We start from the raw sequence: 20,899 nt of genomic DNA, 5'->3' as shown, positions 1-20,899 counted from the left end.
CCGTAATGGAAGGGAGAAACCTTTTGTCTTGTATATTCTCTGAATGTGACCTGTCTACACACATCTGCATCCACATATGACAATGATAGTAAGATCAACATGGGGAAAAAGTTTGCACATGATTCAGCATGATCACAATTGCAAAGATTAGGTAGGTAATGTTAAGAGGTACTGAAGTCTGGGTGCAGGTGCCAGCAGGACCAAGGCAGTGTTTCATCTGGTTCATGTTTAGCATTGTACACACCATGTCACCAAAGAGCACGCTGACTGATTACAATTTTGGAGACACCTATATGCTTATTAGATGACAGCTTGGTTAAACAAGCCTTATGGCAGTGCTTCCATTTTCTGTTAACCATCCACCCAGGAACAAAAGCATTTTCCACCTTGGAGGGGGGGGGGGCTTACAAATGGCACTTTTGTAAATAAAATACATGAGCCAGAAATAAACACTACATCCCCCTACTTTAATGGTATACTGTTCTATTACGGCAATTAAAAAGCATGGTACACCCACCGTCAAATTTTCAAACTTTCCTAAGGTTCAATTTTTTTTTGGTGCAGGCCCATTTCATGAGTTCAATTCAGTGGTTAACCTTGTTAGAGGTACCGAACCCAACCAGTTTATATGCACATTCAAACACTTGTGATTTTACAAATTAAAGACTTTTTTTATGGTAGAGGCTATCAAACCCAGGTTAACCACTGGTTTAATTGTTGCACCACAATTGAAAAGCAGATTTTTGTAGGGTAAACATTTGCCATATTCCTTTATTCATTTTGTCCATGTAATCACTGCAAAGTTTTGACTGAATTCTCATGCAGCACATTCCACTCAATTTAGACAATTAAGACTTTATAATTTAGTCGTGGCAAAAAAAAAATTAAACAAGCATGCTCACTATTTTGAATCCATTGCAGTCCCGTGAAGAAAATGGAGCATTGCGATACAACTTTGTTTAAGAATCTTTATTTAGAGCTAAAGAGATGAACAGGACCAGTTGAGATCCTTCTTGGCTGTCTTGAGTCTGCGCTTATTTGTGCTGGGAAGAGATTAACGTTAGTAAATGTCATGGAATCATTCGATCGATAAAGACTCACTTTTCAATCCTTTGATCCCTTGGAATCCAGAAATGCTGGGACTGCGGCGTGGACACTGACCTCTGCAGATATCTTCCGATGTGTCGTTTATGTCACATACCATTGCTTTACAGTGGATGTAGATCTAAAATTTAAAACCACATTAGTATGCTGTACAGGATTGTTTTAATCTAGAGGCTGTAAAAACCTTGTACCTCATCTTTAAGAATCGCATCATCTTTGGTAAAGGTGAACATGTTTATAGAGAAACGCTTGAAGTGGGATGGGATGTTGACCCTGGCATCAGCCATGACGGGATGAAAGACTGTTACGTGGCTGTCCTCTTTGTTCTCACAACTGTCGATTCAAAAATTGGCATTGAATGAGTAGGGAGCACAATGAATAATGAAAATAAAAAAAACAAGGAAAACATACGTGTTCACGATGACATCCCAACTGGGTTGAGAACTAGAGTCTTCATAAGCAGTAGCCCAGCAGCTTTCCAAGATGATCTCCAGTGAAGGATCATTAGAATGAGTCAGTTCCACCTCAAAGTACAGAGGCTGCCTCAGGTATGTCACTACTGGGTAATCCTCAGCTTGGTAGAAGTAACTGTAGGAGGAGTCTGACGCAGAAAAACAAATTAGTCATTGTCCTAAACATTTTCGCCCGAGTATTCTTACCCTGAGCTAGCCTCATTTGGACATCAAGTTGTCCCAATCCAATCTCAGCTGAGGGGTAAGTGCTGTGGGATTTGTAGCCGAACTTAACAGTCCGAGTGTCATTTATCATGTAGTAGCAGGACACAGTTTGCCTATATAGAAGGGAAGGATGCAGCTGAAGTAATAATTCATTATATATGATCAATCAGGATGAAGACTTGCCTATACTCAGGATCATTAGGTGATGCGTAGGTATTGCCTCTGTTGGTATAATAGTGGCCAATCTCATTCTGGTACAGCATGTAGTTGTCAAAGAACTGGAGAAAAAGAAAGTTACCACTTTATCCTTTCCTCCACAGTTTTATATTTAAAACCAACAACTTACAGTTCTTGTGGTTCCACAGCTATCAACGCCGAATGAGAAATAGGCAAAGCGGTCATCACTGAAGAATGGCTTACAGGACTTGTCCTTGAGGGTGAGCCAACCGGGGATGAGGTTGGGAACAGACTCCACTTTGGCAGCCAGAGCCGTGATTGTTCCATTGGGATAGCACACTGAGGACAGGAGGCAAGAATGTCACCAAGTTCAGCCAACTTTTCCACTGCATCAAGGTTTGCCTTCTTGACATTTAAAAAAAAAAAAAAAAAAAAAAAAAAACCCCATTCAAGTCATGTGAGCCCATGTATGAAATTATCAGCCTGTCATTTGATATTTCTAGTTTCAAAAGAAAGCATTTCTTACTTGTAGTTCTCAAGGGGAAGTTGCAAGACAGGAAGAAATCAGCAAGCATCCAATTATTGGTCATCTCCCAAAGTAGTATGTCAAGTCTTGCCCTGATTGAATCGGCGGTTACGCGCTGTGTGATGGGGAGGGAAAAAACAAAAAAAAAGTTAAAGGCAGTTCCAAGTCATTTGTTATATTCCTAAACCCCACCTCAAATGTTGTCTGTTTGGCAGTAAAAGGAATCATAAGGGTAAGGTGAGTCTCATTCTCTTGCAATCTGAACTCTTGTTCCAGCTCAGGGGTCAGTGGCTTGTATTCAATAAGAGTCTCAAAGTTTTTGCCTTGATTTCCAAATGTCACTTCAATGTAGAACAAATGCTGATCACAAGTGCCTTTGATGGTGGGGAGTACTTAAGGCGAAGAAAGAAAAAATAAATTAACACCGTTATAAATGCAAGGCTGTGTTCAAATGTGGTACACATCTTACCAACATCCTGCAGAGAGGCAGTAAATTCCACGGGATGAGCAAAAGCCGTTTCTTCTGGCTGAATCAAGAACCCAAAGACTAGAGCAAGTGTGTAGGTCGTCACCAAGGGCTCAGGATTCTACAGATTGATGAGAATCCGGTTTCATTTACACACGTCACCATTGTAGAAACGCCAAGTAAGTCACATACATGTTTGAGGACTTCAGTGGCAACAAAGGGAACTTTCAGAGAGAAGCTCTTCAGACCACCAGGATGTCTGTGCTCTTGTACAGTGAAGCCTTTTGCGACGCACTCTTCCAGAGTGGATGTGCCAGTAGAGAACGTGATGTTCTTCAGCTCCACATCATCCAGGAAGGTGCCCAAGTGGATGCCGAACAATCTCTCCTCTGCATTAGTAACTAAAAAGAGTCACTTGTCAAGAGGATACCCTTAACAGAACCCTAATGAAACATTTAACCTTTAGGTCAACTTGACTTACAGTCAACAGCTTGGGGTGGCCTGGGCATAAGAGGTGTGGTGATTGGGAACAGGATTTTATATCTGGTATCTTCGTGGCTTCGCTCAGCCCGCCACATGACTTCAAGCATGGGCTCGACTGTGTAGGTGATGTGGTACTGGTAATCTGGGGCATGGCTCTGTAATCATGTATGGCAGTTTTAAATAAGTCATGGCGGACAAGCCGCATACCGAACGCTAACCTTGTTGTAGCCATCAGGAGAACCCACGGGGATCTCAACAACAATGTGAAAGTCTGTAGCGGACAAAGCGTAGCCACGTGCGGCCATCTGACGCCGATCCAGACGCTGTCCATTGATGCCCATGTACATCTCTAGAATCTTCACGCTGCCATCCAGAAGGGGAGTCACACGGCGGGGGACGTGCCAAGAAATCGCGTCTTCAGTAAAGAGCACGCCACCTGTCAGAAAACAAACAAAATGAAAAATCGGTGGTCTGGGTGAGTGTTTGGGTTTTAAAGAAACTCACCTGTAGGGCAAGCGGCCACCATGTTCATGACTGTGACACCTTTAGGTGACGTGTGGTAGGTGCTAACCTTGAAAACCTCCATTGGGACTCCGGCCACCTAAAATTGGCATTTCAGTTATACTTCAGTTGATGGTATAAATTAAGATTTGTCGCTTACATCTTCAGGATAAGTTTCTGCTGTACTGTAGGGGCTTCGTACAACAAGGCGGTGTGCAGTGGTCATGGCTTGGTAGCCAGCCTGTTCAGCCTCACCCTTCATCATCACTACTGGCTCAGGCGTGTAGAAGGTCATCTTCCAGATACCAGACTCATCAGCGGCCTATTTATAATTTAAAAAAAAAAAAAGATTTGATTCAATTGCAATGCAAGGTGCACCAGCCCTTTCGTATCATTTTAATCCACATACACTAGGGACAGCATTCCTCAAATATTCGTCATCACCCTGGGTATCCTTAACAGGTGGGGGCATGTAGTTAGACACCTAAAGAGGGGGAAACCAAAATGTTAAGTACAAACATTTGGATAAAAATGTCAAGTGGGCAAAAGCCACCTACTTCCATGTAGGTTCTGTCACAAAGAATCTCTCTGGTGGCCCAGCGGGTGTAGCTGCAAGTCCTCATTACGTTATGGGTGACCACATCCGAGGGTTTATTGCTGTACATTTGCAGTCTGAGGCCAACAGTGAAGGTTGCATCATCCTACAAGGACGAGAGTCCGAGTAGGAGGACCAAACAGTCACTTCAAAGAATTAAAACAAAAAGGTGACACCCGATAGCCATCGACAATATCCAAGGATTAAACCAAGACTGAACTTTTGTGCAATAAACAGATTTGCTAAAAAGCTATAGTTTTGAGCTAGCAATACTTTGTTGTTCACATAGCAGCCCATCAGTGATGTGTAGATTCTGGTGTTGCCCCACGGGTCAGACTCCATGCTGTAGCCACACTGAGCAGCCAAGACGGGTGTTAGCACGATGTGTCGGGTACCATCTGGTTAAAGAGGAGGAAATGATTTTTTTTTGGGGGGGGGGGGGGGGGCGCCACATCTGAGCCCTTTTAAGAGTTAAACTTACTGATGGCCTCCACTTCTAGTTGGTTCCCTACAGCCAGGGCTTTATCCAAAGAGAGCCTCATCAGATTACCCACACAGTCAGCTTTTAAACCACCTGTTGGGAAAGACGCTGCTTAGAAATAGTTCACATAATGCAATTGAAACAAACAAAAAAATATAAAGAAAAGAAATCTCACTTGGGTCTGTATGGCTCTTAGCATTTGGCTTTGCTTGACTCAAGGCAATTACCACAGCCAGCAGGCTACGTATCAGTCTTTGAAAACAAGTAAGGCCATTAGACACAAAACCACAGTGAGGAAAAAGAAACCAGATATACTTACACATTCTCTGAATTCATCGTATTGCAATCAGTCAGAGTGGAGCCACACCACCCCACCCAAAAAAAGATATGAAAACCTCACAGGAATGGAACCACTTGCAGAGATTGGCACACGAAGCCCAGCATGCCCCACCAACTTTGAAGTGAAGAAGGGGCTGACTACTTCATTTAGGCGTCATCACTTGCTATATATCACGGATATTTGTGATGCAACAGGTGCTCTGCATCAGTAATCAAGTCCCCGCCACACCAACACTCACCCACACAAAAGCTAATCTATATATTTACATTAAATTACATAAATTACAGAGTAAAAAATGCAGGAAATGTTTCTCATTCGCGTTCTCATTATTAACCTTTAAGCTACTCACTCATCCAAAGAGCACAGCACATTAAGAAGGCAAATCATGCAAATTGAAGGTGCTTTTAGTAGTTACCAACTCAACTATCTGGTACCCTGAAAAGGTTTTTGTTGAATTTACTCAATTTCGTCAAGTGGTTGCACATAGTAAAATAATCTGGTTCTAGGTAATTTTTAGGTTGACTATACAGCTACTAAAAAAAGATACCTGGATCGAGATGATTTCATTTTGTGCAGTGACTCGATGAAATCAAATTTAATGAATTCAACACACTATTTTTTTTCACTCAAGACCATTATTTAACATTGCACCAAAAGTAGCACATCTGCCTCACAAGTCAAGTTTTAAATTAAACCCATCCCTGGGTTCAAAATATAATCCATTATTCCTTGAATGATAATAAACAATTGAATCAGTGTTTCGTTAAAATATAGATAAGGCTTATTAAAACTCTCGTGTATGTGGCATGTGTGTTGAGACAAAATCATTGTGATCCAAACGATTAAACTGCATAGAAATTTATTTCATACAGTATGATGGTTAATGTTTCAAAAATGTGCAACCATTGTGAACCATAGAAATGGGTTTATGGAGGCAAAACAACTGACAATTCAATACTACATTGATGAGTTCAACAGAGGGTGGACACAAATGTTCACAGACATCAGTAGCCTCTGTTCGTCTTGTCCTGTTGGTCCAGCAGAGTTCGTCGAAGACCAACTTTGGCATCCGCAAAGGCTTCATTGAGTTTTAAAGCTTGTTGGAAATCCCTAACGGCATCCTCAAAAAAACCTGTAAGATATTAAGAGTAGAGGAAGGTGATGGTTTTCAAAGGTCTCACAGTGGCTTGTTGAGTCAGCATTTGCAGTTTCCCACATGGGCTTTGGATTTATAAATGCACACCACCATCTAGTGTCCTCGAGAAGTCAACAGTGTTGGAGTCATATGCAAGTAGTTTAAAAATGTAAACCTATATTTTATTTTTATGCAGTATTATAATTCACGCAAATATTCTTCAGCCTCAAGACATAAACATATCAATAAATAGAATCTTTCGTAGATAGGTTGAGGTTATTTTAATCGAACTGCATTTTTAACAACAGTAGAATGCAGGGTGTTTAATTAGAAAGGAGAGGGTCATTTACGACGTTCGGACAATGTTATCAAGGAGACAGTGTTGAAATATAGTTTGAGTTTACAACAAATAGCTTTAAGGATAATTTATTTTGAAGGCCGGAAGCCGGAAGTAATCTTGGACTGAGGTGTCTGTCCTTACCCAGTCTATAATGAATTAATCCTCTGTTGTAGAACGCTACTGCAAACTTGCCGTCAGCCTTTATTGCCGAGGAGTAATCCTCGACAGCTTCGTCAAAATCCACCCGAAAGTATTTTATTTGGCCGCGGTTGTTGTAAGCAGTCGCCAAACGAGAGCCTTCACCCTCCCTGTGAAAACAAGGTGACAGCGTCTTACTCTTGATTGCAAAGTGCCACAAACCGTAACAAGCCTTATAAGATAACGAACAACAACCTGTAATGTGCGCAGGATGAAATGAACTTGTTGTAAAGCTCTTCAGCTGTTTTGAAATTCTGTTTTTCAAATTCTATGTTAGCATTTTGAAATATTTGTACACACTCGGCCTCCATTACGACCAGAAGTGACGTTCCCCAATAGGGTTCAGTTCCGTTTGTAATGGGCGCGGCTACTTGTGACGACTACGGAAAAACATCTCTTCACACGCTGTGCTGAATATTAAGCGATATTTGTTTACTGCGCGTGCAAATGTCACAGCTTTTGATGCTTATGTACCCCCCCCCCCCCATGTCGTTGTATCCATTTTCTTTCCTGCTTGATGCTTGATTCTGTTGCAGGAAGCTGGAGCTTATCCCATCTGACTCACTTTCACACCATCACTGAGTGGAAACTGAACCCACACTCCCTACATGGACGTCACGCAAGTGAACCGCTGCACGGTCAGTAAACTTGTTCAGTTTAGTTTCTAAATATCCATTTTCCGACAGCTGAAACTAGGGGCCATTTGGGTTGCAGGTGAGTAGGAGCCCATCCCAGCTCACTTTGTCCAAAATGCAGACCACACTCTAGACTGGTTGCCAGTGAATCGTTCAGGGACATCTAGACAAAGAACTATTCAAGTTTAGTTTTGTTTTTATTGCAGTTGTGAGACATTCTCAAACAATTTTCATAGTGAAGGACACAGCTGTCAGGGGGAAAGTGGTACCTCAACCATGCAGAGGTCATCCGGTGGCCATGCATGCGTGCCCTTTTTGTGCCTCATTTATCCCCGCACTGTGTCAAACCCAAATAGTCACGTTTAACTCTGTCCTGGAAGGTAATGCATATTTATTTTTATGTGAAAAGGGCAATAATGTGCTAAACGCATGCATGTAGGTTGATCCACATATTCATAAAGTAGTATTTTTTTATTCATCCTTGCTTAGTTGCAATAGCAACATTTGAAGCCCATACAATGAAAGAGGAAGTACTGTATTTGATTTTGCCGTAATTCGTGTTTGCACCAAAATACCATTCAAAATCTATTCAAACTAATTTAAAGTGGAATAAACCCTGCTACTTTTTGCTCAGTGTTTATAGTTTATCTGTGTTTTCCCTCATATAATAGTTGAATGGATGGATGGATGGAATTTCTTTTCCTTTCAATCATCACCCTTACAATGACCTGTTTTGTTCTGGCTCAACTTCGATTTAAGCAAAGGGTTTACTTGAAAGACATAAAAACCTCCACGTGAACTTGAAGTAAACGTCCGGCGTGCAGCTCAGGAACTGACAATGTCTTCAATGTCTCTCTGTGCTGCGGTATGCGGTTTACCGGCTGAGAGACTTGACACAAAGTGTTCAAGTCCAAGTGCACACCTGAACAACCATCCATCACCCGCCTTCAGTCAGTCTTCCAAGGGCATTCCCCGTGAGGGAGACTGGAGTTTACTTTATGCATAAATAGTATGAAACTGAGGATAACATGAATTTCTCTATGTGCATGTTTTTAGGGATGTATTGATGAAAATGTATCAATTTTGATTACATTATTGATTCTGCTTCCGGATTCTAAAATCCCAAATGTATTTTATTTTAATTTTTTTTCGTATGTTAGTCTACTCCTTCCTTCATAGGCATACGTCGGCTGGAATCTTTACACGTTTTTTCCACCTCACAGTAATGTGTCAGTTACATTCGTCTTCTTTCTCCCACTGACACGGCAGCGTCGGCTTCGCCTTCCGTGTGTGTGCTAACCCGGCAAGGTTGCAAACAAACATAAAGCAGCTGTCTAGTAAAAGAGGAGACGCGAGTCGACTGGAGGTAAATGTTGACTCGCGACGGTGCACACAGAAGACACTCTGTGTCTGACTCGCTGTCTGGCAAACAAGCCAACCTGTCCCAGGGGTCACCTTTGACCCCTGAATATTGCTTGCAGTAACATCCAAAGCAGTAAATATACTTTGGGTCTTGTCAGATGAATTCATCATCACATATTAAGGCATCAAATTATGACTAAAATTTGTACTACTGTATGGTAACTATTAGTGTTTCCAATTCTATGACATAAAGCATGGGCCTCTTCTCTTGAGCAGCGGCATATCTGAAGTTCAAATAAATATCAATTTTCATGATTTAAATAGACACATTATAAATATGGTGAGCTCATCGTTTTTTATTCAAACTCATGATGTCAAGCGATCAGCTGTAATATATATTTTTAAAAAATAATGTTCGCATTAACAGTTATGTAGTTTCAATGCAAATTTATACAACACAATGTACTACATTTTCATGATATTTTAAACGAAATCAGAAAAAAAAACATAATACAGTATATACTGTATACAAAATATGCACTCGTATGCAGTTGAAGTCACAAAATATAGTCCAGATTTGACTTGTCTGTGGTGTTTCAGTCAAGATGAATGACGGACGCAGTTGTTGAAGAGAGTAGAAGTCACTGTAGATGCGATCAGTTATTCTGTGGCCCATGACAGTCTATTGCAGGCTTGACATCCATCCAGCAGCAATGGAACAGCACATGTGCGCGTTGCAGCAGTCCATGTCTCCGACACCCACTGGCAGCCTGTGCAAATAAATGAAAAGGGTCGCGCTGTGTGGTCGCCGCGAGGGTGTTTTGACTGCACGGTCGCGTCAGCCGAGCGTCAACACTCACCCCCATGTTGAGCGTCACACACGGCCCAGTGCCTCCTCAAGGCGCCCAATTCTCGGGGCGAAATCAGCAAGTGGCCTCCAAAGTTAAGGAGGGATATCTGCAAGTACGTTTACCGGTATACTCTTTGCCAATAGAGTAAAATGTCAAACAGTCACTCGGTGACAATCTGACGGACAGGATTAATGTCCGCTTCATTAGATACATCTATTTATTTATCCATCCTCCGTCCGCCCTTCCATCTGTCCAAATGTTATTTACATCCATCATCTCGCCATCATACATGCATTGTTTGTTGCTCAACAATATGACCATCCATCCATCCATCCATGGTCTGTCCATATATGTGACAGACACCACAGGATGTCGACCTAATGTTGGAGCCGGTGGGTGAGTAGGCTTGCTCAGTGCAGTATGTGCTATTTATAACATGAAGGATATGCGTGGTAGTAAGCTGCTGCAAGACCACCTGCGTCTGCTTCTGGAAAGCCAGTCTGGCTTCACACTTGCAAGGATCCACCACCACCTCTACCTTCACCTCTTCATCACAGTAAAGACAACATGTCACGGTGTTAGTTCATGCACGTGGAGTCATATTCAACGGACACATGAACGGTGTTATGATATTAGCGCGGTCAGGTTAATGTTCCCTTGCACTTACGTTTCTGGGAACATGTTTTCCGGTCGGCATTCAGGATATAACCGGCGCGGCACTTGCAGTAATAAGAGTCAATGTTGTTGACACAAATGTGCTCGCAGTCATTTCCAGTGGCGCAGGGGTCCAGACCTAGGCCGGGAGGTTAAAGGGTGGATTCATTTGCCAGCATGCATACACGAGGATGTTGTAGTATAAAAGCGTAAAATAGTGGAAAGATTATTACAGTCAGATTTAATCAGGTTCTAGTGCTGACATCTGCAGTCCATGTCGGGGTTCAGAATTTTCTTTTCCTTAAAATTTATTATCAAACGATCCGAAGCATGGAACACCCCCGTTAGACTGTAGGTGCCTCCAGTCGTGCGACTAGAACCAAGGTTAAATGGTACAAGAAGGTCTCGCGGGCCATCGTCGTCCTACCACACAGGGTCTCCCGAAACTTGGAGGTGAGCTTCTCAATAACACCGTAGGTCTCCACATAGAAGACGTGGTCCTCCAGAGGCAAGCTGGCCATCTGCTTCAGAGACTCCATGTCCGCACGGTCCACCCCGACAGCGTAGATCTCGATGCCGTCGGCGCGAGCCGCGGCGGAGATCTGCTCCACGTGGTCCTGAGGCCTCCCATCCGTCACGATGATGGCCACTTTGGCAATGTTCCGAGAGTGAGGCCGGGCTCCGGACTCCTCGGTGAAGGCTTCGTTCACAGCCGTCTTGATGGCCATGCCCGTCATGGTGCCTGCGGCCAGCGGCTCGATGCGGGAGATAGCTTTCTTCATGTCAGGCTTGTTGAAGTGGTCTTTGAGCAGGAACTCGATCTTGACTGTGCTGGCGTAGTTGACCACGGCCACTCTGGTGGCGTCCGAGCCAACCGCCAGAGTGTCGACCATGAGCGCCAGGAACGTCTTGACCTTCTCAAAATCGCTGATGCGGATGCTACGCGAGCTGTCAATGATGAAGACCAGGTCCAAGAGGCGGCGTGTGCACCGAGACTCTGGTGACTCTGGTGATCAACACAACAGCATTAAGGCTATCTCAGTATTACTACGTGCCAGTTCTTAGCGCAGACAGAACCATTGTGGGTTGATGCAAAGACGGACACATTCAGCCATGAGTAAAACAACTGACTTTTCGTCCTGTTTGACATGCACAGAGAACATTTTGGCTTTGTGCATCGTCTCCAGAAGATTGTGAAATGAGACAGGGGCCTGCATTCATTCGTTTCACATTGGTCTATATCCTTTCATCCTGAATGAAAAGGATACCAGACAAGAAAAAAAAAAACACAAAGATGTCACCCGTTAAGGTGGACTTGGAATTCTTTTTCCTCCCAGTCACTTATACAGACACATAGAATACCATTCAAACGTTTGGACACATCATCCAATTCAATCAAAATGATCATAATTGAAAAGCTTGGGATACGCTGGTCACTAGTAATAGTCTACCTGTCTTCACGGGACTGATGGTGGTGGTGAAGCCGCTTTGGGTACTGACCGGCTGTGGAGTGGTGGACTCGACTGGTGCCAGAGTGGTGGTCACTGCTGGCGTGGCGCTTGTGGTTGATGTTGGTGGCAGAGTCGGTGCCGCGGTTGGCGCCGTGGTTCGGCGTTGAGTGGGAGGGACAATTGGGAGGTACACCGCAGGTCTAGTTGCCACTGTGGGGTTAGGTTTTGTCGGACACTGGCCTTTTGGGTAATAATGGCCTATGGCGTAATGGTGGGGGTGGTGCACTAAAGGTGGGGCAATACCTTTGTAAATATGGGGCACCTGTGGAACCACTTGCCCTTTGAATGTGTGCTGATTGGGCCACATAGGGACTGCAGGTCTGTGGTAAGTCACTGGAGGAGATCGATAAGGAAAAGGTCGATACACTACCGGTGGGAGGATCCTTGGTGGCTGGTAGTGGTAGTGATACCCTCCTCTATTCGTGTAGTCACCTCTGTGAACTACAGGGCCACCAAAGAGGAGATCATTAGTAGGTCAAAAGGAAGATCGTGTAAGTTGACACAGTGTACACCAAAGCCGCATTTCCACTGAATGGAACAGGTCAGTTTGCCTCAGATCGATTTCATTTTGATTTGGGGACCTTTTACAATGGAAATAATGACAAATCTAAAATTAGTTCTACTGTTGAGTATAGTGCAAAGTGGAATGATACCCCTAAAAAGGGAGTTGGTATGGATAAAATATGTTGTGCTCTTTCACAGTAGGATTTATACTTCCTGGTGACGTTTTAAGGGAAACCTGGATAAATGTGCAACATATAAAAATTGAACTGACCTGTGTTGGATGGTGGAAATGAGGCTTTCGTAACTTTCAGTCACGTAAACAGTACAGTGCAAAAACTTTAGTCCACCAAAATCTTTGTTTTAACCGTCTTTTCAATCACTATGATACCCAAGTGTTCATTATTACTTTGCTTATAATGGTGGACTAAGACTTTTGGCGCCAAACTAACAAACGTGAAGAAGAAGTTTTGTTTTTTTGTGTGTGTTAGTGCGATAGCAGGATTACTTCATCTTAATTAATCACTCCTCGGTAGAGAAGTCGGGCCACTACATTGAGGTCAAGATGCACATCTCTCCACAAAGGTGTTTTTCAGTAATCCAGTTAACGAACAAAGATCCATGGAGGAGGTAGCAACCACTTTCTTTTCAGCAGAAAGATCAGCGGAAATAGGAATGTGTGCAGTTGGGTTGTCTGCGACAAGTCAATACTTTACATTGATAGTCGCACAACCTCGCAGACCAATAAATAGCATTCACTTCTAGCATTGTTGCAAAAAACGGTAGGATTGGACACTTTTCATTGGTCAGCGACAGAAAGTAAAATTTCACGCTGTGCACAATACCTTTTTAAAATTTGTTTTATAGTTTGTTTAGAAGATGACATTACTAGGCACACTATGTTCTATTTGACAATCAATTATAACTGCTCCAGAATGTAATCTTCCAGGAAAATATACTGCACATGATTCGATAAAGCTTGTGGCTTGAAATAAAAACTTCCAAACCTGCATGACACAGTGCCGTTCTACATCAGTGTATTGGCGCTCATTAAATTTAGCAGCTTAGCGCATATGGTCATTGATAATCATTGATAAAATTTGTGAGTAAATAATGCAGTACTTCCTCTATCCTGAAAAATGCAGTAGCATAAAATAATTGCATCTTGTATCAATTTCTTTAAAGGGAGAGTTGAACATACTTTCTGGGTTGAGTGTTCTTGTGAGTGGTCGTCCGTTGTTTCTGCTCTGTGCAAAGCTCTGCGCGTTGAGCCGGTAGGTGGCCAGCACGTCGCCCAGCATTAAGGGGGTGCCGCACACGAGACCCCACAGCCAGCACTTCATCATCACCATCATCCGCATCCCCCCCCTTCGCAACTGCCACTGGCGGTCTCCTCTCCCGACAGGGTCCCGAAGCTCCTCATATGAGGAGGCCCGAGGCCAACACGTCACAAATACATTTCAGTTGGGGGCTGGCTCACATGACCTCCTGGCCTCTGTGAAGGATGGCACGCAGGGTGGTCGAACTAAAAGATGTGAGCTACATATTCTGGGAAGGAGGGTCACGGCAAGTTCATACAATTATCAAACTGAACACTTGCGTGTACGTTGTGCTGTATTATGTATACTGCACGCTTGTGGCTGACTGGCAAGCGTCTATTCAGTTTAGCATCTATTTGGGGAGTGGCCTGCATTAGAATGCAGCTTGTAAGCAAGGGGCAAGGAACTCATGACTCAGGCATCTATTAGATTCCCCCGAATCGGCGGAGACCCAGACAAATAAAATAGAAAATTAAATAACGACAGATGGTCTCAAGTCTTTATTGAAGTCAGTTATATTAAAGCGGGTATAATGAAATGGAACAAAAGAAGCATGGTTAAGTAATGGGAGGGCATGCAACAACAACAAATGTTTCACGACAGATGAGTTGATGTCAAGCTGGTGGCAAAGCAGCTTTTTTTTCTCCCTCCCTCCTTGTACGCTGCTGGAAAACTAGCTGGCACCAGAGTGCGATGTAAACATCCGAGCTGGTGGTGGTAGTGGTGAACCACAGCAAAGCTAACAAAATAACACAAAAAAATAGTGCTGTGGCGTGCTTCTCAAAATTGAGATGGAATTGTTCTTACCTCTTAAAAAGATCAACAATTAAGGAGCTACAATTAAGTGGATTGTCAGTCTACATGAGGATGATGCTGGATTGTTGACTGCATTTGATTGAAACACTAATTGAAAATAAAAGGCTGGCATCGTTCCGTTCATCTGGATTTTCTCCGTCATCTTTGCACAAAATATATACAGTAGATAAGAGGCGGAGAGGGTTAGTGAGGGAATGTAGAAATGCATTTGGCGGCATGTGTTGTCCACAGTGGGCTGGTCCTTAAGACGGCATGTACGGCGGTGGAGGGTCCTTGTCAGGCATGTTTACTGCCATCTCGTAGGTGGGCAGATCCGACTGCGTGAGACAGGGAAGAAGAAAGGCAATTACAGGTGTGGACAAAGCCAAAGTCAGTTATTCCATTTGCTGACTACTGAAATCACTGGTGTAAAAGTCAAGGTCTACTTCTTTTGGCTTGTTTGTTTGTCCACCCAATACCTGACCGAAAACGATTGTTGCACAGTAACTCAAACATTTGTGTGCAACAAGGGTGTGTTGACTTACGTTATCCATTGTATATATGTTGAGACTTTTGGCTTGTCTCATCAGGGGTTGACAAAGCAAGTCACTTTGACACGGATGCTACCTACCTACCCATTTTTTAATCTAACCTGAGCCGTCTGCACAAAAGGTAGCATCATGTACAACTAAACTACCAGTGCTGTATTTGTTTTTATACAATCATGACAGGCTTCCTAGAAAAAGCGAGTGAATATTACTCGCACATTTTCACACTTAGGATGCTCCCGAATACAGTAGGAGTGCATGAGTGTGGTTGGCATGACCCCTGCTGGTGCCTGCCGTATATGACACATAACACAGGCTTTAATGTGCACTTCATGACTGCACTTATCTACTAAGAGCTGTTAACAAAAATGCTTTTATATTTTGAAGTGGTTATGAGAAAGGTCAAATTAGTATTTGTCTTCCTAAGCATGTTAACAAACCTGGGGCTGATTCTCAAAGGAGAGGAAGACAGAGACATCTGGTTTGTTCCTGTTGTTGATGTACTTGTAGCAGTTCCACACACAGTTCATCAAATATGCCTGCAAAAAATTTTTTTTTTTAAATCCAATACATAAACGAGACTTCGATCATCCAACTAAATGCCCGTCCCAATAAGGCTTAAGTTATGATAACAGCTATAATAAATGGATGGAAGGGTGGAGGCAGTTTTACCTTGAGGACAATTAGGAAGGTAAAGAGGATTAGCACGAAGAAAAACAGGAACCGTGGGTCTAGAGACAGGAGGTTATCCTTGTACGGGAAATCCGGCTGAGGAAAGAGAGTTGGAAAATCAATTCGGTTAAAAGGTCCAACACTCATACTAGTCATATTTCCACCTAAAGGACAAAAGTGGACCAGTTGAGTCATTTGTGTTATGCAATCATGTCATTGTTTATCAACTGAAAGATAGATAAGTACCATGAACTCAAGCAAACTAAGAACCTCGTTTTTATTCAAAAATGGCCTCTCAACGGTGTGTCGTTAATCAAGCAGTGGCAACAAAGTCAATGTGCTGAGTCCCATCCATCAGCTTGTGGACTAACCAGCTGGTCCAGGTACTCCTGTATCCTAGGCAGATAGGTGAGAGAGCTGCAGGCCACGAGGCAGCTTAAAGCAAAGTCGAACATCTGGTAGCAGAAGAACGGGATAAGCAGACCACTGCGATGCTAGAGACAAAAAAAAACCCAACAAAAACAAACCGGCCATAATTAATAGCATTGTGGATGGAGACATTCTTGTGGAAAACCAGATATAATAAATGGAGAAGGAAAAAAACAAACAAAACATTGTTCTTGCAAACGTTTTCAGGCAGGCTAAATAAATGTGCACTTACAGTAACGGCACCATACAGCAACATAGCACTGATAGTGACCATGAACAGAGAGATGGCCAATCCGGCACCGGCATTACCTGGTTGAATAGAAGAGAGACTATTTTGGTACATGTTTAATAGTGTTTACCAACTTTCATTGAGCATTGGCACATAATATACATTCAAAAAAAAAAAATCACAAAACGTGGATGCACTTAATTATTCAATTTGTCACTAGACATCACTGGCTAAGAGAGATTACTAGAGACACCTGTGGTAAATGCTGTCTTCCAAAAAAATCTTAACCTATTGCATACCCAATGAAGACTCCATTTAGCATAATTTAACATACCTGACATCCTGTCGGATGTTAAGTAATGGTCAATAACTGCATACTGTAAGTTGACAGAGGGAACACTTTCTGGATGGGTCGCTGCAACTGTTAGCAGGATTCCCATCAACAAATTGATTACCTGTGGGGGAGGAATACAAACCAGCATTGATAATGCATTTTTTAAGGAACCTATCTAGTCAACCTGCGCACATTTTCCTTTCACAATGAGGTGAGTATTTTTTTTAGAACATAAAAGACTCACCTTCCATCCTTACAAAATAAATGACAGACTAATTCATTCAAATGTAACAATGATTCCACTAACAACCCAGGCTAATCGTAGCTCCTGACATACAATGTTGATCTTTCTGTCAATATGTATCACTTTTCTGTCTTTATTGTTCTATTGCTCTAGCTATGTGTTTGCTACATTTTCGGTACAGTAACTGTGATATCAAAACGGTTTGTTCAGCTCGCTGGCTGTGTCGCTAACCGATCTACATATCATTTGTTTCGAAATCAGCCGTTACCCTTCTGCGATGGCTATGGAGTTGTTCTTGTCAATACGTTTGTGGATCATGTTTTCATTTTTTTCACTGCGTGAATAAAAGATAAACAACTAAAGCGTACGTTTATATTGGAAACTAGCTGGCTAAGGTTAGCATTTGGTGCTAACATGACATTCATCCACCGTTTGGAATTCAAGGCCATTTTCGGAGCAACAACAGATCAAGGATCGGCGTGTTTTCACTTAAAATCTGTTACAATGCCAACACATATGACACAAATCGTTTCTAGCATTAGTTTTCAACCAATCCAAATCGTTGTTATAACGTACCATGTACCATGTTCCGAGGATGATCGTCCCCGTCCGGACATGGCAACATCCGCAGCACCTGGTGCTGTACAGTTTATCTCGACTGAGTTTAAAGTGCTGCATTCCCCTCCCCCAAAGTATCGCTCAAGAGTCAGCAAATATATGTATGTATAAAAAAATATATTGTACAATGAAGCAGGGAAAAACGCCTCCCCTTGACAGGGCGCACTTCCACGTCTCTCTGGGTGAAAACAAACACCCGGAAAGGGAACCAAGTATGGCGCGTCAGGAAGGTCAAAAACTATTGCAGTAGACGCGCCCATTGTTGTCAAACGCTTTATTGCCACAGCGTTTGTCAATTCACCAGCGAGTTGCAAAAGCCCGATAACTGTCCTGGTCGTTCGAATCACGTCTGCAGAGTACGGACTCTCGAAGACCGGAGTTGGTGATCCCTGGCGTAGAATGTGCAACAAGATGGGTGAACAAAACGGGACCTCCATTGTTTTTAATGCCAACGTGAAGGGAGCGCTTCTTGCATATTTAATGAGAACATATTTTATATGATGATGATTATTATTGCAACATTACAAATATTTTGGTTGTAGTCCATGTTTCATGTTCAATTTTATGTACAGAGCTTTGTTACAACTGCAGTTGTTGGAGTTCCTGTATAAATATTGAGAAAGTCGGTGCAGGAACTAAGACGTTATATCGTTCAGCAGGTTTACACTCGGTGATGTAAACATTTGTTTTCAGTAATGTGCTTTAACATTTTTAACCTAATTTACCAAATTGTTCCGAAAATAATATCAGAAAACTGCCAATACTTCTTCATCCATGATGACTATTTTTATTGCCCCACAAAAACACATTTTCAAAGAAATAAAAATAGTTACGCTTAACTGTAAAGGCAATAAAGAGAAACGGACACTAATCCAAATAAATACCGTGCTGATATTATCATAGACAAGATGAGATGATCAAAAAATTGGGAACATTCAACTTCCGAGTGACACGGGAACGCAACACAGGCACCCTGATGGTGCGTGAATGAAAAACCGAGCTTGTTTATTTAGCTGATCCAGCTGCCATGCTTATAGTCGTGCGGACGCTATGTTTGCCAAATTGATACCAATTAAGACCTAAGACAAACTGGTGCAACGTAAAACTAAATGCCCTGTGTTTGTAATTTTGAACGATATTCCTAAATGAGCTCAACTGGCTGCAAAGAAGAAGAGGCCTTTGAATCCGCGGTGTTTGGGTGAGCCACAACCCTGGGATTAGGGTGATATCAATTTGCAGACGCGTTGGATCATCGTGTAGCCTGAGAGACCAGCTTGTCCGTTACACCTACGGTCGGGAGCTAACCATGTCACACACGGGACCCCCTCCCCGATGGCGGAATTGTCCCAGGAGAGGACAACCAGTGGCGGGTGAGACAGTCGAGTTCCAATTGCACTTATTAGCGTCATTTGCATGACATTATATTTAGCTTAGTCGTCATGTAGCATTATTCATTTCTGTTATAATCTGCTATTCGCAAGATTATACACGTGTACACGTACAGAACAATACGATTACATTTTCATCCATTATAAAAATATAATAAAACTGTTCCAACTGCACTTGCTGTCCCCTGTCATTGCATGTTAGCATCACAATATGCTAACATTAGCCAGTAGTGTTGCGTTTGTAAAAATTGGAGTTTTAAAGAATTGCTGTGAGGCACACTAAAATTTCGTTTTTGTCCAAACGATGCTTATTTATTCAAATTAAGTTCATAACGTTGTCGTTTGTGTTTCACCGTTTTATTAATGGTTTTCAAAAGTGTAGTTGCTATGAGGTTGCAGGGTTGTTAATCTATCACGTGTCAAAACAAACCGAGTCTACGCATGCGCACAGTGTGCATTAGAGGGAGTTTGTGTTCGAAATACTTGGTGCAAAAACACAACAACAAAAATCAAATTGGAAGCAGTATAGTTTAGTAGAAGCCATGTGAAGTAATAGGAATAGAATTAATCAGCCAAACCTTTTTAACTGTACAGGAACTGTCCCACATTCTTCACAATATCAACTGCTGCCCCTTAAGATCCATACGATGAGTACAGCGTAAGGTTACACAATATGCTTCTACAATATTTGAACAATAATGTTTTCTGTGTTTGTTTACATCAAATTTTTGTCGAGATGGCCTGGTCTTCATATGAATTGCAGGTGAGCTGGTGCCCTGGACTGGTTGCCAGGAGGGCCTGGGAGGCAGATGTGCTAACCAGTTGTCCACCATCCTGCTCTTTTGTATTTGCTAGGTAAATTCCTGCCTATGAAAACTATGCTGGGCCCCAGATATGATGACCAAGTTGCAGAGGAGAACCGATTTTACCCAAACATGCTGTCTAACTACTTGAAGAGTTTAAATGTAAGGAACTTTTGAATCACCACAGTTTGTCTGTCGTATTCACAACAAAGCATCATTTAACATTTTTGTTGTTGTCACTCCTTAGGTGAAAATGGGTTTACTTGTGGATTTGACAAACACGACTCGCTTTTACGACCGCAACGACATAGAAAAAGAAGGGATCAAATATGTTAAGCTACAGTGTAAAGGGTATGTGAAGATCATGACGTTTGTTTGAATTGCTGTTTGTCTATTAGCGCTCAGGAATTGGGTAATGAACAGTCCAGGATCACATAGAAAGAGTCCAGCTCTGGTGGCAGATTATTAATTCTGCAGCATCGTAATCTTTCCCCCCAGTCACGGAGAATGTCCTTCTAAGGAGACGACTGCTATGTTCATCCGACTCTGTGAACACTTCATGGAGAAAAATTCTACAGACCTAATAGGTGAGGAGGCAATCTCTTTAATTTTTTTCTCTGCAGCAGCGGAGTTTGAAATACTTCCTCTGGGTTTTGTATTGTGATTTTGAAAATACAGCCTGACAGAACAAGGTTTGTGTGGGGGGTGACAGAGAAAAAAACAAAACAAAAACAACGGATTGAAAAAAAAAAACTGACAACAACAAAGCAATTGCAGAATAACATGGTATGACTACCACAAATATTCTTACCAGTGAAGGAAAGGTACACCTTGTGACGAATCGATGCAACGGATTACCAATAGCACAGTTCAGGTGAGGTATTATGAGCCAAATAGTTCCACATCGTGCCATAGACGACCTGTAGGATGGACAATCCAAAGCATGGAGCTGACATGGAGCTGTGAAAGTTTTACCTTCAGCC

At 42.4% G+C, this 20,899-nt stretch overlaps 6 protein-coding genes across 9 annotated transcripts in view; 1 reads left to right on the top strand and 5 right to left on the bottom strand.

The window, feature by feature from the left end:
• Positions 1 to 1,078: 1,078 nt before the first annotated feature.
• On the bottom strand, positions 1,079 to 5,346 carry zpax1 (zona pellucida protein AX 1). The gene is made up of 20 exons (XM_086101054.1): positions 5,330 to 5,346; positions 5,186 to 5,262; positions 5,011 to 5,103; positions 4,803 to 4,927; positions 4,492 to 4,635; positions 4,344 to 4,418; positions 4,095 to 4,256; positions 3,938 to 4,034; positions 3,652 to 3,869; positions 3,432 to 3,588; positions 3,143 to 3,351; positions 2,954 to 3,071; positions 2,677 to 2,876; positions 2,485 to 2,599; positions 2,128 to 2,297; positions 1,965 to 2,059; positions 1,764 to 1,894; positions 1,516 to 1,705; positions 1,296 to 1,437; positions 1,079 to 1,225 (listed from the first exon to the last, which is right to left on the bottom strand). The coding sequence occupies exons 1-20, from the start codon at positions 5,344 to 5,346 to the stop codon at positions 1,079 to 1,081; spliced, it is 2,682 nt and encodes an 893-aa protein (XP_085957180.1).
• Positions 5,347 to 6,192: 846 nt separating this feature from the next.
• On the bottom strand, positions 6,193 to 7,339 carry ttc32 (tetratricopeptide repeat domain 32). The gene is made up of 3 exons (XM_086101138.1): positions 7,219 to 7,339; positions 6,967 to 7,133; positions 6,193 to 6,482 (listed from the first exon to the last, which is right to left on the bottom strand). Exons 1-3 carry the CDS (start codon positions 7,332 to 7,334, stop codon positions 6,355 to 6,357), a joined length of 411 nt encoding a protein of 136 aa, XP_085957264.1. The 5' UTR covers positions 7,335 to 7,339; the 3' UTR covers positions 6,193 to 6,354.
• rngtt (RNA guanylyltransferase and 5'-phosphatase) overlaps positions 6,998 to 20,899 on the top strand; it is a 48,457-nt gene continuing 34,555 nt past the window's right edge. Inside the window, exons 1-5 of one of the 4 annotated variants that reach the window (XM_086101134.1) lie at positions 6,998 to 7,146; positions 7,560 to 7,661; positions 19,969 to 20,078; positions 20,164 to 20,267; positions 20,415 to 20,503. In XM_086101134.1, coding sequence (XP_085957260.1) covers positions 19,983 to 20,078; positions 20,164 to 20,267; positions 20,415 to 20,503 — 289 coding nt within the window. In that variant the 5' untranslated portion in view covers positions 6,998 to 7,146; positions 7,560 to 7,661; positions 19,969 to 19,982. Of the gene's footprint in view, positions 7,147 to 7,559; positions 7,662 to 17,988; positions 19,096 to 19,707; positions 19,772 to 19,847; positions 19,877 to 19,968; positions 20,079 to 20,163; positions 20,268 to 20,414; positions 20,504 to 20,899 lie in introns of those variants that run through there. The other 3 variants (XM_086101133.1, XM_086101132.1, XM_086101135.1) reach the window with 3 other exon arrangements.
• Positions 9,895 to 11,553, bottom strand: matn3a (matrilin 3a). Its single transcript, XM_086101139.1, is given in 4 exon segments — positions 9,895 to 9,950; positions 10,319 to 10,417; positions 10,539 to 10,664; positions 10,953 to 11,553. Coding segments are annotated over 4 exon segments (882 nt in total).
• LOC147187571 (uncharacterized) lies at positions 11,856 to 13,889 on the bottom strand. The gene is made up of 2 exons (XM_086101053.1): positions 13,739 to 13,889; positions 11,856 to 12,477 (listed from the first exon to the last, which is right to left on the bottom strand). Exons 1-2 carry the CDS (start codon positions 13,887 to 13,889, stop codon positions 11,930 to 11,932), a joined length of 699 nt encoding a protein of 232 aa, XP_085957179.1. The 3' UTR covers positions 11,856 to 11,929.
• On the bottom strand, positions 14,342 to 17,919 carry laptm4a (lysosomal protein transmembrane 4 alpha). The gene is made up of 7 exons (XM_086101137.1): positions 17,684 to 17,919; positions 16,864 to 16,984; positions 16,533 to 16,609; positions 16,243 to 16,365; positions 15,872 to 15,967; positions 15,640 to 15,738; positions 14,342 to 14,989 (listed from the first exon to the last, which is right to left on the bottom strand). The coding sequence occupies exons 1-7, from the start codon at positions 17,783 to 17,785 to the stop codon at positions 14,915 to 14,917; spliced, it is 693 nt and encodes a 230-aa protein (XP_085957263.1). The 5' UTR covers positions 17,786 to 17,919; the 3' UTR covers positions 14,342 to 14,914.

This window comes from Hippocampus guttulatus, chromosome 20, assembly GCF_054856545.1.
Source record: "Hippocampus guttulatus isolate MCC_2025c chromosome 20, RoL_Hgut_1.0, whole genome shotgun sequence".
In the NCBI taxonomy this organism is placed as follows: domain Eukaryota; kingdom Metazoa; phylum Chordata; class Actinopteri; order Syngnathiformes; family Syngnathidae; genus Hippocampus; species Hippocampus guttulatus.
The sequence above is the reverse complement of the archived record's forward strand: the minus strand, read 5'-3'. Positions and strand labels throughout refer to the sequence as shown.